The following is an 18087-nucleotide window of genomic DNA, read 5'->3' on the forward strand; positions in this document are numbered from 1 at the left end:
GCTCCCTTCACAGGCAAGCTGGCATTTAGCATGAAGGCTCTGTTGATGTGTTTTGACAGTGCATGACGTGACAGTGCATGACATGAGCATTATGAAGTGCACGCCACCTCATCATAAGCGAATCAAGCACTAATTCAGCGATCACGACAGGAATGGTATGAAAATAGTGACGCCTCACAGCGCTCAGGTTGCGCTCTGCTGTGGTTGCACTGGTGCTACAAGACTGGTGTTGTGCAAGAGAAGGAGGTCTAAATCTCTAGTGTCACAGTGACCAGGCTGTTGCGAGGGAGATGGAGCTGGACCTGAACTCTGTGTCAGAGCATGACCAAGGAAATCTTCCTGGTGCAAAGGATATTGTCCTAAGTGATTATTGCACTTTGAAAAGGCATTTGTCCCTTCCTGTAGATTTCTGGTTTTGTCTTGCACACTAATAAAGCTCTCTTCATACACCTGTGTCCCTTGCCCAGCAGATACATTTTCCATTTTATGTGGCCAGTACACAGCTCATTTAAGGCAGTGCTGATTAGCAGTTCTAGCAAGTGATCAGGGCTTGCAGGTATGTCATTAGATGTGCACCTGTTCTCCAGCTACATTTTGAGGCTGGTACATAGCAGTTAATAGTCACCTAGCATAAGCCTCCAAGTGTGTCTCCTGAGGGAATAGCTGTCACTTGTGCTGAGTGATGGCCTTGTGCACTCCCACGGTCAGGCTGTCATCCCTGGTGACATGGTGTCTCATGAGGATTGCGTTTCCTTCCCCACTTCCTGCGCCTGCAATGATGTCTGTTGCTTCCGTGGGAAAAATGGGGAGAAAGGAGTTTTGTAGCCAGCCTGGGAGAGTGGCAGCTGAAGCACAGCATCCAAATGAGACTCCTGTTTCCTGAGTTTCCCTTTTCTCTTGCAAAAGCATCAGCAAGGACTCATGTCTCCACATGATGAAAAAGAAGCCATTCCTGCCTTTCACATGTACTCCTGGTATCTGAGGGCAGAGCTCTGAATTTGCTGTTTCTTCCCCCAGGTCACAAGGACAGTCTGTGAGTTCCTGTGGTTTGCTTGCATTCTTGGGCGTGGCCACTGAAATTCACTGTTATTTTTACTTGTTCCACATTTTCTCATTACTGGAATCTCAAAGTGTGTACAGGGCACCTTTTGCCAGGAATGGGTTGGAAGCTTTGCTGATTTCCATTTGCACTGGTTGGGTGGAGGCTGTCCCCCAGCAGTGGCCCTTCTTCAGTTCAGTTACTGTAAAGCTTAACTTTGGCGACTCTGGGCTGCATTTTTAGAAATGCATGTAATCATTCAAATCAGGCAAGCCCTGGTGTGTGTTCAAGCCTTTATTTGCATATCTGCATATAGAACTGCAGCAGTACAGGTACACAGGATTTTACATGTGGCAAGACAGTTGTGCCCAAGTATGAAAGCGCCTGAATTTTGGAGACCATAAGGAAAATTACATTGTGTCCAAAAATTTCCAGTAGAATAGGAGTGCTACAAGAGTAAGAATTGTTGGAGTCTGTGTAAGAATTGTGGATATTCTATTTTTTATCCTTTTGTTTTTGCAGGCACATACAAGCTAACAGGGAAGGCTTGGTTCTTCAGACCTCCCTCCTCTGCATTTTTCAGTTCCACTAAAAGCCTGGGAAAATTATGGGATGGATTTTAAGCATTATTGGTCTTAAATAGGACAGGGAGAACAGAGCCCTAGTGAATCAGATAACTCAGCTGAAAACTGAGACTGACAGACCTGACAAGCACAGGCTCTGGTCCTGATGACAAATCAATTTCACAATGTATTTTAAAATGCTCAGAAAGCCAACCATAAACCTGACTCCTTGGTGCGACATATCTGCCTCCCACTTATTATCAAACTCTTTCTGCTCAGTTTACTTAATAGCCAGCAACTGGAGCAGGGAGCAGCTGCCTTCTCTCCCTTGTGCTGTCCCCAGGATAAACAGCCAGGCTCCGACCACAGAGTTTCTTCTGAAAATACTTATGGAGAGTACAAGGATGAGGCTGAGAGATCAGGAAAAGTTTGTTGGGTTGTTTGGGGTAGTTTTGGGTTTTTTTACTTCTTCTGCTTGAACTTGCATAATTATTTGATGTAAATATTTGTTTCTTGCTCCTGGCTGGCAATCTGGGGAGCACAAGGTAGCACTGTGCACAGTTCTTTATAGGAACAGTGTGGGATTTGCAGAGGGCAGGTATGCACAGGAATGACAGTCGTGGGCTTCTCTCTGAGTAGGTGCAAGTATTACCAGTCCAGTGTCTGGATTATTTTTACATAATGTGTTGAAGGAAATGACACTGGGAAACTCAGAGAAAGCAGTGATGTGTTGCTGTGCATTGACAGCATGGGCACGGGCGGAGTGGCCTCTCCGTGGGGCCGAATGAGCTTTGTAGGTGTTTGAGAGAAAAGTGCTGACCACCTGGTTTCTGTGGCAGTTGGGGCAATATGACAGGCAGGCCTAGAAAGTAATTTTAACAGATGTGAAAGTAGCTCTGCCTTGGGAGCACAGCTACCCTGACTAAACTGGCCTTTCCCATGAACGTGGCCTTGGGCTCTGTCTGATTTTGTGCTTAATCTGACTGTGAGACAGAGAAAAGAACACTTTACCCTCTGTGCACTGAAGTCTCTGTGTACTGAAGTGTGAAGCCACATCATCTTCAATTGAATTACCCCCAGCTCATGAAGAAAAAGGAGGAGAGCTATTGCTCCCCTCAGGACAGCATATCACAGCAGAAGGCACGCTGCAGCTCACCAAGTACTGTGCCCCTGCACACAGCCCCCAGACCAGGGACATCCTGTGTGGGGGAAGAGGCACACTGAGGCACATCTCTGCTACTCAAGAAAGCAGGGTGTGAACTTGTCTGAGAAACTGACAGCTTGAGAGGCATCCTCAGTGCAGTTCAAGGCTTCACTGTGTAAAGTTGATAGCTAGATGTCTGTGAGAAGTGTGGCAAATGCTTTATGGCTGTCCCTAGACTGCAGAGAGCCCTGTATCCATCAGGTAGGAGATGGATTGCAGTGGATAATGAATGGGACAGCATCAGGCAGTGTGAAGAATCAGCAAGCTGCAAGACAGCCAGGTTTGTCCCTGTGAAACCCACACATGATGCCACACACTAGGTGTGCTTTACACAGAGGCAATTTAGCAGATGTGTCTCCTGGGAAGTGTCTAGAGGGCCTAGGACATGTTTAAAGTAGGGATAAAGCCTTTGCCTGATTGGCTTACATCTTTTTTATGAATGCTTTAGAGCCCCAACCTGAAGTCAACTGGCCTGACCCTCCAGCTACTCAGTTAGAATATGGGTTTGTGCAAAGCTTTGGCTTCCTGAAATACGCTGTTTTCCCCTGGGGTCTAGACTAAGCATCAGAGAAAGAGCTTAGTGAAGGCACATCCTTGTAGTCAGCCAGGACTCTAGCAGGGATGTGCTTCCACTGCAGAAAAGGGAATTCTTTCCCAAGTGATTACTGGCTTTTTGCTGTTAGAGTTGGTGGGTCTTAATGGGAACAATGTCTTCTTTTAGCAAATCTATTTTCTTCTTTTTCACAACTGATGGAATGAATTAGTGACCTCTGTAGTTGGAAGAGTTTAAAAAATCCACAAACAACAGACACATAACAACTTTCACTAATGCCTAGTTCTCAGAATTCCTTGATTTAGATGGTATTTGGAGAGTTTTGTCGTGGCTTTTCTAGAATGACAGTGGTGTCAGGCAGGCTTCTGTTTAGGTTTTCTCGAGAGACAAACTGTGATTTTAAATTGCTGCTTACCTTTGTCCAGTTCTTTCCTTATTTATGTCTTCTGTGCCTGCAAGAAAAAGAGAAAATTAGTTTATTTCCAAGTTAAGCTATAATAAACGACTCTGAGAGACTCCATTAAGCATTCCTTGAACAGTTGAATTAATGCTGCCACCATGCAGATACAGCTTGAATCTGGAGAAAGTGGTGATGCTGGGGACTCCTTTTTCTATAGCCTCTGACAACTGACTTATGTCAAATACAATGGTTGTTTGCAGGATCATATGGTGAGAGAAGAAACCAGGAGCCTCACTCCAAAGCAGTGTGCTGTTCTGGACCTGGCACTGGATACAATCAAAGTAAGTGATTCCATTTCTGTTTCTGCTGTTCCCAACTCCGTCCCCAAGTCCTCTTCGGGAGGACAGTGCCTGTCCTGGTTTATGAGATGGCAGGAGTTTGTCCCTGCTGTCACAGTGATAAAGGCTCTAAGTGAATACTGCTATATATGTGTACACCTGAAGAGGTTCAGGGGACTGGTGTGCTGCGAGTCAGCATATTCATATTTAAGTGCTCTGGAAGAGGAATGCCATGACCAGTTGGTATCAGCTGGTCTGAGGGCTGGGTTTCCAGTATAGAAGCTATTTTGTGAATTTTTCCAGCTGTATCTGTATGCACAACTGCTCATACACGTTGGTTGCTGGTTGCAGTTCTTGCTCAGTACCTTTCCTATTTCTTTTTGCTTTTAGCAATATTTCCATGCTGGTGGGAATGGTCTGAAGAAAACCTTCTTGGAGAAGAGTCCAGACCTACAGTCACTTCGATATGCTCTCTCCCTCTACACTCAGACCACGGACACTCTCATCAAAACGTTTGTCCAGTCTCAGACAGCTCAGGGTAAGACTCTTTTGTGTTGGCAGGGTTCAATGGAGCTCTTGGCTCTGCTCATAATTCCTCTCCCTTGTACTGCCAGTTTGTAAGAGTGCTTTTGGCAGTAGCATTTCTGAAAGTGTGACAGTTTGGAGCTGGTGAAACTGGAAAAGAGGGAAAGGGGGTTATTTGCCACTCCATGACTACATTTGGGGAGAGCAGAAATATGTGAAACATAAGGCCTGGGGTGTTTGTGGTCTTTTTTTCTCTGCAGTCCTCGCTTAACAGTCACGTTTCATGAATTAATGTGGGTGGGTGGCTTAAGTGAAATTTGAAGTTACTGTGCTGAGGCTTGTGCGGTGGTGTGAGGCACCATTTCAGCAAGACACCACTGCAGAAACCTGTCAGTGTCTGTGTCACAGGCCAGCTGTGTGTGTGGCACAGCCCGAGTGGCCCTGACTAAGGCTGAGTGACAGCAACGTGGTGACTCACAGAGCTACAGGCTGCCTGTAAAGGGAGAAGTCTCTGAGGTGAGCAGCAAATGCGCTGTTTTGTCTGCAGCCAGTACAGGGTATGTGGGAGCTCGATGATTACAGATTGCCACACAACATATTAATAAGCTGCTAGGATGGGTCACCAAACTGTTTGGTGACTCTCTGAGAAGTCTTATGGCTTTGTGGTGCTGTTTCATTGAATGTGGAGGTAAACAGTTAATTTTGTTGCTTCCATGCGAACATCTCCATATTATTGTACAGAATAATTTGGTCTCCAGTCAAGGACCATCACTGGCTGACTGTGAATGTCACTATTCTCAGTAAGAGGAGACAGATGCTACAAAGGGTTGGGTCTAAACAAAAACTGGTATTTTTGTGTTTTCAGGCGGTTTAATTAAAAGCCTTGCATTAAGCTACTTCATCCCAGCAGCAAAGTCATACAACTCCCTGGCTTGTCCTTCTGCAATCTCCTTGAATGGAATCCTTTTTGTTCAATCCTTCCAAGCCTAAGAGAGCTGGCAACCCCACAGACTGTACTAGCTCTGCCAGCAGGTCATCACACCAAGTCCCAGCATCAAGGGGACAGCACTCCCTAGCTCACATACATTCCCTTGTGTGCAAATGAGGCTGCTTGATACTGGCATTCCCTTAGCAGTGTAGACAGTTCAGAGATTCTGTGAGCAAAGCAGGGTTTGTTTCTAAAGAGGAAAGTTTACTTCAGTTTTGGTGGGTTGAGTCATCAAGAGGAGGCTTAGAGAGGACCTGAAACTACCTGGAAGGAGATTGTGAAGTGCAATTTGGTCTTTTTTGCCATGTCTCAGGTAAAGGATGAGAGGAAATGGCCTGAAGTTGTACCAGGGGAGGTTCAGGTTAGATACTAGAATTTATTTTTTCATTGAAAAGGTGACTAGACATTGGAATAAGTTGCCCAGGGAGGTGGTGGAGAAATGTACAATCTCTAGAAGTGTACAAGAGGTGTCTGAATGTGGAATCTGGGGACATAGTTTAGGGATGATTTTGGTGGTGCTGGATTAACAGTTGGACTAGATGACCTTGCAGGTCTCTTCCAGCCATGATGGCTCTGTGGTTCTGTGATCTTTGCCCACAGCAGCACAGTCTAGTTTTCCTTATGTTCAAACATACTGCATTAAAACACTGAAATTAAACTAAAAATCCGTACCTTTGAGAGAATGGTCCTGCAACTGTGTCCCAGCAGAGCAATGATGACATCCAGTGGCCAGACAGGTCAAAGACTGCTGCATCCACTAGGGACTCCAGGAACCTGGCTGTTGCCATCACTTACACAAACCACGTTTTAATGGGGAACTTGAGTGCACATTTGAGTGAATGCTTACAATATTTGCTGTTCCCTGCACATATTTCCAATTATATATCCAAGCTAGTTTTTTATGTGGATACTGTTAAATTACTGTTAAATAAATGCTGAGCTAAGGTACAAGAAAGTGTGCAGCACTGATGTCCTGCAGTCTATACTACAGTCTGGAGTACTTAAAATTAGAGAAAGGAAAGTGCTCCATTGAAGACACAAAAGTGACAATTCAAAGATGATATGAGAAAGTGGCTTCATGCAATGCATGATTTGACTGTAAAACTTCACTGAGGGCAAGTATTTAGCAGAAACACAAAGATAATGGAACATTATCATTACCTCTCAGAAGCAGGAATATACAAGGCTGCCACAGAAGTGGGTGTATTTATGTATTTTTTAAGAAGCTTAGAAAGAATGAAGTTCTTGCTTTAGGGCATCATATACACACGTTACGAGGTCATCAGTTAGATCTCAAAGCTGACTGATGACAGTTCTTTGTGACTAATTCTAAGCCACTGTAGGGAACAAGTACTGGGCAGCTGGCCACTGGTCCAAATCAGTATCTTGTACATTAGCAGGCTTGAGAATTTTGGATCCTGTTTGGGGAATAAAAGAGTTGCGCTATGCCACCTAATATCTGCAGAATCAGTGCTCAGGAGAGGTTTAGGTTGGATATCAGGGTAAAGGTTCTTCCCCAGGGGGTGGCTGGGCACTGGAACAGACTCCCCAGGGAAGTGGTCATGGTACCAAGCCTGGGTTCAAGAAATGCTTGGACAATGCTATCAGGTAGAAGGTGTCACTCTTTGGATGGTCTTGTGCAGGGCCAGGAGCTGAACTCAGTGACCCTTGTGGGTCACTTCCAATTCTGCATATTCTGTGATTCTGTGAGTCCCTCTCTCCCACTGGGGCTAAAGAAGGATATTAATTGCTTACTCTTCTCATTAACTATGGCTGGTAGATGGGTTTGGAGAACTGCACACAGGTTGGAGGGACAGAAGGGACAGCACTATTATTTACAGCTCACATTTGCTTACCAGAGCTCTGTGACTGAGGTTTCCCTTTGCATAAGTGCCACAATCTCCTGGGAGGACATGGCTTCATGCAGTATCATTTAAAAATGCTGTTTGCTTCTCTTACTTCCCGGCTCAGTGGTTGCACCTTCCAGTTTGTGAGGTACCTACTGCTTTCATGTCATTACTGGGTAGGCTTATGTGGCACTGTGCTGCTAAACGTTTGCTCTGCACATTGGATCTGGGCTGCCGTTTAGTTATGCCAGCACAAATTTCGTTCTGTTTTAACCCAGACTATGCCTTACTTGCAGACAGCCTTGCTCTCCAAATCCTGGTGCAGAAGGTGGATATTTTGTCTGTTAAGAGCTAGAATACTTGCCTTGTGTTTAAGTGCCATTGCTAATTGTGTTGTAATTCATACTCTTCTCTCTTTATCCTGCTTGCTTTCTTGCCTTTTGAATTCATGTCTCAGTGCATGATGGGAAAGGTATAAGGTTTACCGCTAATGAGGACATTCTTCCTGATAAGGGTATGTTCAAGATTAATGTTGTTACCATAACAACATTACCCAACTGCCTTGCTTTTCAAATCATCTTGCCCATGCTCAGAAACCTTTTCCAGAGTCCTGTTCCCTGTAGTTCCTTTGTAGAAGTGAACTTGCACTGAATGCCTGCGTCCCACAGACTGAGCCACAGGTTGTGTGGTTTGGAAGTCTGTACCTTGCCTGAGAACCTGTTCCCATGCTTGAGATTTATTCATGGGATGTGAAAGCTGTCTTGAAAATGGACTGGTTTTTGGGAGATGCTGCAGACTTGTTCCCCTTCCCTTCACCATGGGGTGTGTGTTTCAAGTCCTGGGCTTGCATGCGTGTGGTCTGCTGAGAAGGGCTACTGTAATACACAGGAATGTTGGATATGCACTCAAGGTTATGGCCAAGCTTGAACCATCTGGCTTGAAGGGGGGTTATCTAAAGGTCTGGATGCCCAGGAGACCCCTACATATATTAAGTCTTGCAGTGTTTCATCTCTTAATTTATTTTTTGCTGTCCAAAGTCTTTTTATTATCTCAGGTGAAACACATCTATAACCCTTTGCACGAGCTCAGTTCTGCAGTTTCACCTTTCAGCATTGCAATACCAGTGAGGCTTTCATGTCAAGAATTAAATGTGTTTGTCACTAAGCGTACAAGTGTGTGTATGTGCACAGATATACATGCTCAGAATATTTTTGTTGGTCATCATCAGAGTAGTTTTATGTCTCTGAAAATATCAGTTCATAGAACAAGATTTTTTATATGAAAAGACAAAAATGAAGGTAGGAAAAAAAACTGTAGTATGAGTTTTGTCTTCTTCAAAGGTAGTGGGATGATTCTGCTCTTATTCTTCTGAGGCATCAGCATCTCCTTTATAACCTATTAGTTACACTAAAGATCAATAAAGATCTGAATGTTTGGTGGCTGATGTTTCTGTGGATGTGGCCATTGCATACTGATGGAAATTCTGCCTCTTCCTGTGGAAAATGCCAACAATGAAGTGACAGACCCACACCAGCAGATGGATCAGGTCAATAATTAAGCCTACCAATTTTTAAGCTCTGTGCTTATATACAGAAAAAAAGCAATATTGCCCTTCTAAGCGGGAAGGAAACAGTATGTTCAAGACCATATTTGTTGCACCCTGAAGATTATTTAATGTACTCAGGTCAAGAATGAGAACCTACCCCGAGGTAATAATTTGAGGTTCTGTTTTGGTTGCTCAGATGTTTTTACTGGTATATTAATCTGACTTTCACTGCCTACAGTTCTGTGGCATATAATTTTCCTCAGAGAATTGCACTGGTTGGCACTCAACCTCTTGGTTTTTAAATGAGTGGTTTTGCTGCTGCAGACCATTCTTGTGAAAGTTGACTTGTTAGATCAGTCTAATCAAAATGTTTGTGTAATGATATCCTCAATCTCCTTAGCTAGAATTTCAAACAGACCAGTTTTTCACTTAGTAATGTATCTTACCCTCAAATTTGACAGAACAACTGCTATTCATAGGTACTCAATTACCCTCTAGATATCTCAATTACGACAGCATTGCTAATTGTCAACCTGAGGTCAGGCAGTTATCAAAGAGAAAGTCAGAAAAATCTCACTCTCTTTTCAAAACTTGATTTTCATTTTGCAAAGCAGTCATTTTCTGTAATTTACATGACATCTTAACTTTATTACCCAGAAAAAAAATGTCATTTCCATATATTACATGATGATAATTATGATTAAAAGTTAAAAAGTTGGAAAAAATCATAATGTATGAATTGTAATGTTCATGAGATCTCCCGCTTTTATGAACATGTTATCTTTTCCCTCGGAAACTACATCTTGTTTTCTCCCTGGCTAATTGATAAAGAGAAATAAGTGTGCAAATTGTGAGTGCTTCTCTCTCATCATTTTTGATGCACAACAAAGAAGGAGTTCTCATCATCTTCCAGAGGGAAACAGATAAACAGTCAGGATGACAACTTGTAGGTGATGTATAACATGCAGGAAGGTTCTTGTAGGGTGAGACTGCATTATGGCTCTGTGCAAATCACTAATACCTATATATTTTTTGCCTATATTTCCTCTGTTGTGTGATGTCCTCTTCTTCTTTTTCTTTTCTTGTTGATTTTTTTTGTCCTCCCTTCTTCCCTGAGCAGACAAGAATGCCAATGTCCACCACTGGAATGCCTGCATGTATACACAGTAGCTTGGCAGGAACCTCTGAAAAATCCTTGCTCCCCATGATGGTCCACTGTTGAGGTCTTTTAAATTCTTTAAAAGCCTTCACTGCTGTTCTCAGTAGGATGCAATCTTTGGTGGACTGGAAGAAGTGTTGGTGTTTATGTGTGTTAGGCATGTGAGCCTGATGTTATCTTGCACTACTGTGACATTCTCGGGGCTGACTGAAAAGCTGGCTCTGGGAGATGTGCTGTGAAAACACCACATTGTCTTCCTGAGGCCATAAAGACCTGTGCCAATGACCAGTAATCCATGTGTGCGTGGGGGGGGGTGTCCATTTCCTCCCAACAGGCTCCGGTGTGGATGATCCTGTGGGAGAAGTGTCCATCCAGATCGACCTGTACACCCACCCAGGAACCGGGGAGCACAAGGTCACGGTGAAAGGTATGGCAGAGCACGTGCTGCTGCTCGGGCTCCACGGGGCCGATCTCCAGCTGGCAGTCAGGACATTTCTGTGTTAGCTCGTGGGATCTCAGGCCAGGATTGTTTTCTCTGTTTCACATCAGGGACATGTAGGGAAACAGCAAATGAGCTTGTCCAGCCGGTGACATGGCAGCGCACAGCCCGGTTGTTTATTGGCAGCGATGTGTGCGAGTAAACAAAAATCAGATGGTGGCTCTCGCCAGGCGCCACAGTTTAGTCTGTGGGGCAGGCTCATCTTGCGAAACTGCTCGGTGTACACCCAGAGATCACAGAGGCCCTGAGAGCTCAGAGGCTCCTCTCCCCAGTCCTGAAGGCCACACTGGTCCCTGAACAGCCACTCTGGAAACAACCAAAGCAGTGATTCATCCCAGGGTTCCTTTTCCTCCTTCGTCTCCTTCACTTGAATACAGCATACTTAACTACTTCAATTTCCTCTGAAGATTTATATAAACAGTTCTTTGGGCCTCTCTTCTGGTTAAATCTACACTGAAGTGCAAAAGCTGGTATTCAGAGCTATTTCCTCTGCTTCAGTCTGCTCCCTGCAGTGACCTGAGATAGAATGAGAATTAAAAGCTAATAATTCTGGATCCTGAAACCACACGCAGCTTGTGGGCTTTGTTTTTCTTACCTGCAATCCCATTTTCCTTTTCAACAGAGACTTTAATATTGGCCTCCAAAATGCCCCTTTTTTTCTTATCCCAGACATAATGGTGATGTAAGCATGGAACAGGGCAGCCTGCCCGGAGCTGGAGGAATGCCTGTTTTCTTGGGTTTATTTCTTGACAATCAGTATGGCAGAAGTTACATACTAATGCACACATTCAATTCCCTTCATAGAACTTTACCTAGATCAAAAAAGCATATCCTTGCATTACAAAAAAGTCCTGCCCATATGTGTTGTGACACTGTCATGTTTTGAGTTAGAAACAAGAAATTGAAAGCAGAGCAGAGCCGAAGGATGTCCAGAGCAAAAAATACAAATGAGTATCTGCTGTGAACCAGGTTGTGACTCTCTTTTGCAGTTGTGGCAGCCAATGACCTGAAGTGGCAGACATCCGGCATGTTCCGTCCATTTGTTGAGATCACCATGATTGGGCCCCACCAGAGTGACAAGAAGAGGAAGTTCACAACCAAGTCAAAGAGCAACAACTGGGCTCCAAAATACAATGAAACGTTTCATTTGTAAGTCTCAAAAATATCCTGAGGATCTGGCATGGCAAGTGCAGATGCAGAGGGACAGATAGGGTTGTCCAGTGTCCCCAGACCGTCTGCACAGGGCCAAGAAGAGAACATGAACCAGCAGCTTGGTGCTGTCTTTGATGTCTTGGCAGAAAAGCTGGATTATGGAAGTTTTTTTCTGAGGGTGGGACGCAGAGGTTTGTTCTACACCAGCAGTGTCCTTTGGCCACCTTCTGAAATGCTCTGTGTGTGCCCTATGAACACATTTTACTGTGCTCTGTCATTTTAATGAACTTCGTATTTTTTATTGGTAGAGTTGAGGCTAAAAGTTCATTTTTATTTATTTCTTAATCTTAATGTGCGTTTTTATCCCAACTTGACCTGTGGGACATGCTTTCGGAACTCGTTTCCAAGGATACAGCCCTTGGAATTGGTAGCAAGTTGCACTGCTAAAATTGCTGTGTTTCTCAGCGTTGAGTATTGATCTCTTCTTATTTCATTTTCTTTCATTACTATAAGGACATATTCCTTCTTGGGAGGCTTAACAGAAGGAGCTGCAGGCTTGAACTCTCTCAGCTGTACATATAAAAATGAGATGATGAGAACTGACCAGCAAAAGGCTATAAACATCTGGGGGAGAAGGGAGAGAAGGGGGTGTTCATATAATTGTTCCGTTCTCTGAGGAAAAGCAAGCTTCCTCTAAGTGAAGAGATTTTCTTCCTTTTATTCTTTTAATTTTAGAAACATCAGAAAGGTTGGGGATTTATTTTTGTTAGCTTTCACATTAATGGAAGGTCCTGAATCTTTAACAAAAACTTCATCTAATTAAAATAGTAATTCTGAAATGAAGCCATCCTTAGCAGAAGCAGAAATGTTTAAAGTCATCTGAGGTGAAAATCGATTAGCATGGCTTTAATGTTTCCCACTCCTCTCGTTTCACAGTTTAACACACACACAAACACACAAGTTGCAAAGGCAGTATGAAAGGGGTTCCTTGTTTTTTCTTCTTCAGTAACCATGTTTTCTTTATCTGCTATAAATCAGCAAAAATGCCCACATGCTGCAGGTTTTACTTCTCTCCCTCTGACCAGGGTTTTCTGTAGAAAGGAGTTTCCTGTGACTTACCACAGCCCTCCAGTCAGGTGCTGGCACCTTTGTTTTTGCAGTCCAGACACTGTAAGTGAATTTGTGTGTGTTTTTCAGCATTCTGGGGAATGAAGATGGTCCTGATGCCTACGAGCTCCAAGTCTGTGTGAAGGATTACTGCTTTGCCCGGGAGGACCGGGTTCTGGGGATAGCAGTGATGCAGCTCAGAGACATAGCAGACAAAGGAAGCTGTGCTTGCTGGTGCCCCCTCGGGCGCAGGATTCACATGGATGAGACTGGACTCACAATCCTGAGGATTCTCTCTCAGAGAACCAATGATGAAGTTGCCAAGGAATTTGTGAAGCTGAAATCTGAGTCCCGCTCCACAGAGGAAGGCACCTGAGCTGAGCTGTTCTCTTTCCTCTTCTGCCTTGTGCCAATATGTGCAAGTGTTCAACAATTCTTTTATTAATTGCAAAAGGTTTTTTCATGTTGTCTTTGTCAGCTCCGATAGCGCACGTGTGCTGTATAGGAAACAAATCCATCAATCTGATGTGAATTATTTATTTTTTAGTAGCTGGGTAAGACACCGTAGAGAATGAGACAATCTCTTCTTATTTAACATGTAAATTCTGCTTTGTGTATATAAATTATTTTATATTGGAGGCTGGAATTGCTGGGTTTTGTTGATATGCAGCACTGTGATTTTATCCTCTGAATGTGGCAGGCATTAAAAAGGTTCTGCGTAATCACACTACGATGCAAACACAACTGTGTGGAAATTGGTAGGAGATGATTTGAGGGGTTTGACAAAGCACAGTTATCTCTCATTGAATACACGTACTGTGGAGCTGCCTGGGGATCTTCTGACACAGATTATGCCAACGTGATATACATTCACCTCAACATCTGCTTAAAGAAGAAGAGGCTGCAGATGCTCTGAAGATGCGCACCGAGTGAATGTACCTCCACGGATGTGCTGCTGTGAGCACAGGCCAGACCAGGGCCGCAAGCCCGGGGTGGGGCCTGAGATCTCGTAGCCAAAAGCTGCAAAGGCAGCGCAGCAGGAGCAGGCTGCAGCTGTAATTAGCTGGTGTGTCTCGGAGAATACAAATCCCCACGTGCTGCTGGGAGTCCCTGATGGCCGTGGGAGTGCTGTAAGCTGCTCGGCTCCGCAAGGCACGCTCGGGCTGCCGTGACCGACATGGTCGGGAAGGGATCGGCGTTAGAATTGTAGAGTTAGAGCCATTACAAATCACATGGCTGCTATGCGCTTTTTCCACTTCAATATTCTTTTGTTAGTGCTTGACAGAGGATTGGATAATTTAATATTGCAGGCTTTCTGTAGCATTTTATTACCCTGGAGTAGCTAAGACCATTCCTCACTATGAACCCAGAAATGATGGCTTGCTTGGGAGGGAGGAACACACCTCCCCTCTGTAAGCCTTCAGTCTGGAGTGCTGGTCAAGGGGCAGCACGTCTGTTTGCTTCTGATCTTGGAGACGCTGTTGGCCGTGCTGTGGTTGATCCATGCTGATTGTCATTAATCTTATAATACCATTGACAATACCATTGAAATATTTTTGCACTGTCTTAAAGAAGCATCCTGCTTTTGTTTAGTTAAAAAAACAAAACACTGTCCTGAGCAAAGTAATTGCAGGGAGGTCAGAATTTCTGACTGAAAATTAGTGAGCAGGAAGGTCTGGAATGGTGATTGCACCTGAGGCATGTTTGTTGGAGGGTTTTTATTGGGGATATTTTTGCTTTTCCAGCTGCCCTTGTGCTCTGGAAAGTGCAGCTGGAACAAGCCAGTCCTTGCCCATAAAGTACTGTAATACTGTCAATAAATTCAAGGACTGCATATTGAATGACTTTTTTTTCCTTTCTATTTTCTCTGACACTTGTGTAGCTGTATGATGTGACTCCTGTATTTCATGGGCCTGCTTGTAGAGTTCTGAGACAGCACATCTGCTTTGTTCTTGTCCATGGTGTGTTATAATAATGCTCTTCAAAACTCCACACTATTTGTCATGATTTTGAATCATTGTACGTGCCATTGTTATGAGAACTGTTAGTATGGTCTTTAATAAACTCTTTTAGCAGCATTTGGACTTGTCTGTTGGAGTGTAACTGTGATTGGGTTTCCCAAACCATGGAGGGCAGAGCCACTGCTGCATCTTTGGAAGTTACTCAGGTTTAGCATGTAGATTTCTTTAGTGCTTTAGATGCCTAGTAAGGAGTGAGTCAGACAGCTCCCCCCTCCTCCATGGTGCCTCTGTCTGGGACATCTTTCCGTGAAGTCCTTGGCTTCTGATAATACTCTGAGACATCATGGAAAAGCATAAAAAATAGCTTACTTACTTTTTTTCTCTTGTCTGGCCTTTAAGTCACATTTCCTTTGTACTCAGGATCGTCTCCTGAAGGTGCTGAATGGAAAGGCTCAGACAAGGCAGTTGGATACTTTGCAAATAGTAGATGAAGAAAAATAATTACATACCAAACTTGATTCGTAACTTTCAGCCTCTTATGAACATTAATACTCTTTAGATGGCATGCACAAGAGATGAAAGCATAAGCCTTCTTGATGTCAAGTAAACTGCTCCCCCTCCTCATTTTTTGGGGATTCTGCCAATTTGCAGCAGACAAGGTCAGATAACTCGGAGACTCATATTTCATGATAACGTGGGTCTCTGAATTTCTGTGATCTGAAATGCCATTTTTTTCCTTGGTTAGCATATGCTTAGCAACAGAGTCACTTGGGAGGCAGTCCTGAAGAGCAAAGGAATCAGGGAACATTGGATATTCTTTAAGAAGTAAATCTTCAGACAGAAGACGCAGGAGTAGGAAATCTCCATTTGCCAAAAGATGAGCCACCAGGGAAGCAGAGCAGCCTGGCTGAACAGAGAACTTGGGCTGGAACTTGGAGAAGAAAGGGAAATTTCTGACCTCTGGAAGAAGTGCCAGCTTGTTGGGACAACAGCAAGGACTTGTAATTGTAGGATTATGCAGGGATAGCATTGAAAGGGCCAGAGCCCAACTAGGACTTTTTCTGGCTACTGCCATATAAAACAGTTTCTACAAATAGATGAGCAACAAAAGGAGGGCTAAGGACAAGCTCCATCCTATATTGGGTGTGGTGAGAAACACAGCAACAAAGGATAAGAGAGGCTGAGGTGCTTTATGCCTTCTTTGCCTCAGTCTGTAATAGTAACCCCAGTTGTTCTGGGGGTACACAGCCCTGTGAGCTGGAAGACAGGGATGGGGAGCAGAAGGAAGCCCCTGTGATCCAAAGGGAAATAAATGGTCAGGGACCTGCTGCAGCACTTGGATGCACACCGGTCTGTGGGGCAGATGGGATCCACCAAGGGCCCTGAGGGAGCTGGTGGAAGTGCTCACCAGACCTCTCCCATCATTTACCAGCAGCCCTGGCTCACCAGAGGCTCCAGCTGAGTGGAGCTTGGCAGAAACAGAGCCCATCTACCGCAGGGCCAAAAGAAAGATCCAGGGAACCACAGGCCTGGCAGCCTGGCCTCAGTGCCATGAAGGTCATGGGGCAGAGCAGCCTGAGTGCCATCATGGACACACACAGGAAACCACGGGATCAGGCCCAGCCAGGATGGGGTTGTGAAAGGCAGGTCCTGCTTGACCCACCTGACCACCTCCTGTGACAAGGTGACCCATGTGGTGGGTGAGGGAAAGGCTGGGAATGTGTCTGCTTGGACTTCAGCCAAGCCTTTGACACCATCTCCCACAGCATCTCTTGGAAAAATCTGGCTGCTCATGGCTACTCACTGTTCTCTGGGTGAAAACTGCTTGGATGGCCAGGCCCAGGGAGTGGTGGTGGATGGTGCTGCATCCAGTTGCTGCTGGTCACCAGAGGTGCCCCCATATATCAGTGCTGGCCCAGTCCTGTTTATCTTTATTGATGATCTGGGTAAGGGAATCAAGTGCCCCCTCAGGCAGTTTGCAGATGGCACCAGGCTGGGTGTGAGTGCTGATCTGCTGGAGGGCAGGGGGGCTCTGCAGAGGGATCTGCACAGGCTGAATCCACGGGGCCAATTGTGTGAGGTTCAACCAGGCCAAGTGCTGGCTCCTGTCCCTGGGTCACAGCAGCCCCTGCAGCTCCAGCTGGGACAGTGGCTGGGAAGCTGCTGAGTGGGAAAGGCCCTGGGGGTGCTGGCCAGCAGTGGCTGAACATGAGCTGGGGGTGCCCAGGGGGCCAAGGAGGCCAAGGACATCCTGAAAGTATCAGCAATGGTGTGGGCAGCAGGAGCAGGGCAGTGACTGCCCCTCTGTGCTGGGCACTGGTGAGGCCACACCTCAAATCCTGGGCTCAGTTTTGGGCCACTTATTACAGGAAAGACTTGGAGGTGCTGGAGTGAGTCCAGAGAAGGGCAAGGAGCTGGGGAAGGATCTGGAGCACAAGTCCTGTGAGGAGCAGCTGAGGGAGCTGGGGGTGTTTACCTGGAGAAAAACAGGCTCAAGGGAAGACTTTATGCCTCTCTACAAACCTGAAAGGAGAATGTAGGCTGGTGGAGGTCAGTCTCTTCTCCCAGGTAATCAGTAACAAGGGAATGGCATCAGGTTGCCCCAGGAAGGTTTAGGTTGGATACTAAGAAAAAATTTTGTCACTGAAAGGGTTGACAAGCACAGGAACAGGCTGTCCAGGGACATGGTGAAGTGAACACCCCGAAGGTATTTAAAAGATGTGTAGATTTGGCCCTTGGAGACATCATTTAATAGTGGAGTTGGCAATGCTGGGTTAATAGTTGGATTTGATGATCTTAGAGGTCTTTTCCTACTAAAATTATTCTATGGTTCTACAGCTATTACATAATTCAGCTAACTTAAGTGCAACTCAAGGTCTTGGCTTTGTCATGGGGAAGTTGCTGAAGTTGATGGCATGTCCTGAAAGGTGTGTATTTTAAAGCATGACTTTAAAGCCCTAATTCAATACCTGGTCAGGTGGTTCACAGGTTTTAACTCATCAGAATTCCTGCTTGTCATCACTTCAGCAGGTGCTGCAGTGGAGAGAGACCAATACAAAGCAATTTAAAGGAAAAAAGGGTTGCCTGTAACCATTGAGAACAGGCCTGGACAGGGCAAAGAGGTCTGGCTTTTACAACAAAGCCCAGAACCCAACTCTGCTGAAGGTACTGTTTATCCACTAGTCTACCACTTCTGTTGCCATCCA

General features: G+C 44.9%; 1 protein-coding gene across 5 annotated transcripts in view; it reads left to right on the forward strand.

Annotated features, from left to right (window-relative positions):
• Positions 1-14998, forward strand: part of UNC13B (unc-13 homolog B) — a 206110-nt gene extending 191112 nt beyond the window's left edge. For 3 of the 5 annotated variants that reach the window (XM_063180306.1, XM_063180304.1, XM_063180303.1), the window contains 6 exons: positions 4020-4100; positions 4488-4635; positions 7915-7971; positions 10497-10589; positions 11651-11810; positions 13011-14998. In XM_063180306.1, the coding sequence (XP_063036376.1) occupies positions 4020-4100; positions 4488-4635; positions 7915-7971; positions 10497-10589; positions 11651-11810; positions 13011-13296 (825 nt within the window). In that variant the 3' untranslated portion in view covers positions 13297-14998. The remainder of the gene's footprint in view (positions 1-4019; positions 4101-4487; positions 4636-7914; positions 7972-10496; positions 10590-11650; positions 11811-13010) is intronic. The other 2 variants (XM_063180307.1, XM_063180305.1) reach the window with 1 other exon arrangement.
• Positions 14999-18087: the final 3089 nt, after the last annotated feature.

The sequence above is a fragment of the Melospiza melodia genome, chromosome Z (genome assembly GCF_035770615.1).
Source record: "Melospiza melodia melodia isolate bMelMel2 chromosome Z, bMelMel2.pri, whole genome shotgun sequence".
Lineage (NCBI taxonomy): Eukaryota > Metazoa > Chordata > Aves > Passeriformes > Passerellidae > Melospiza > Melospiza melodia.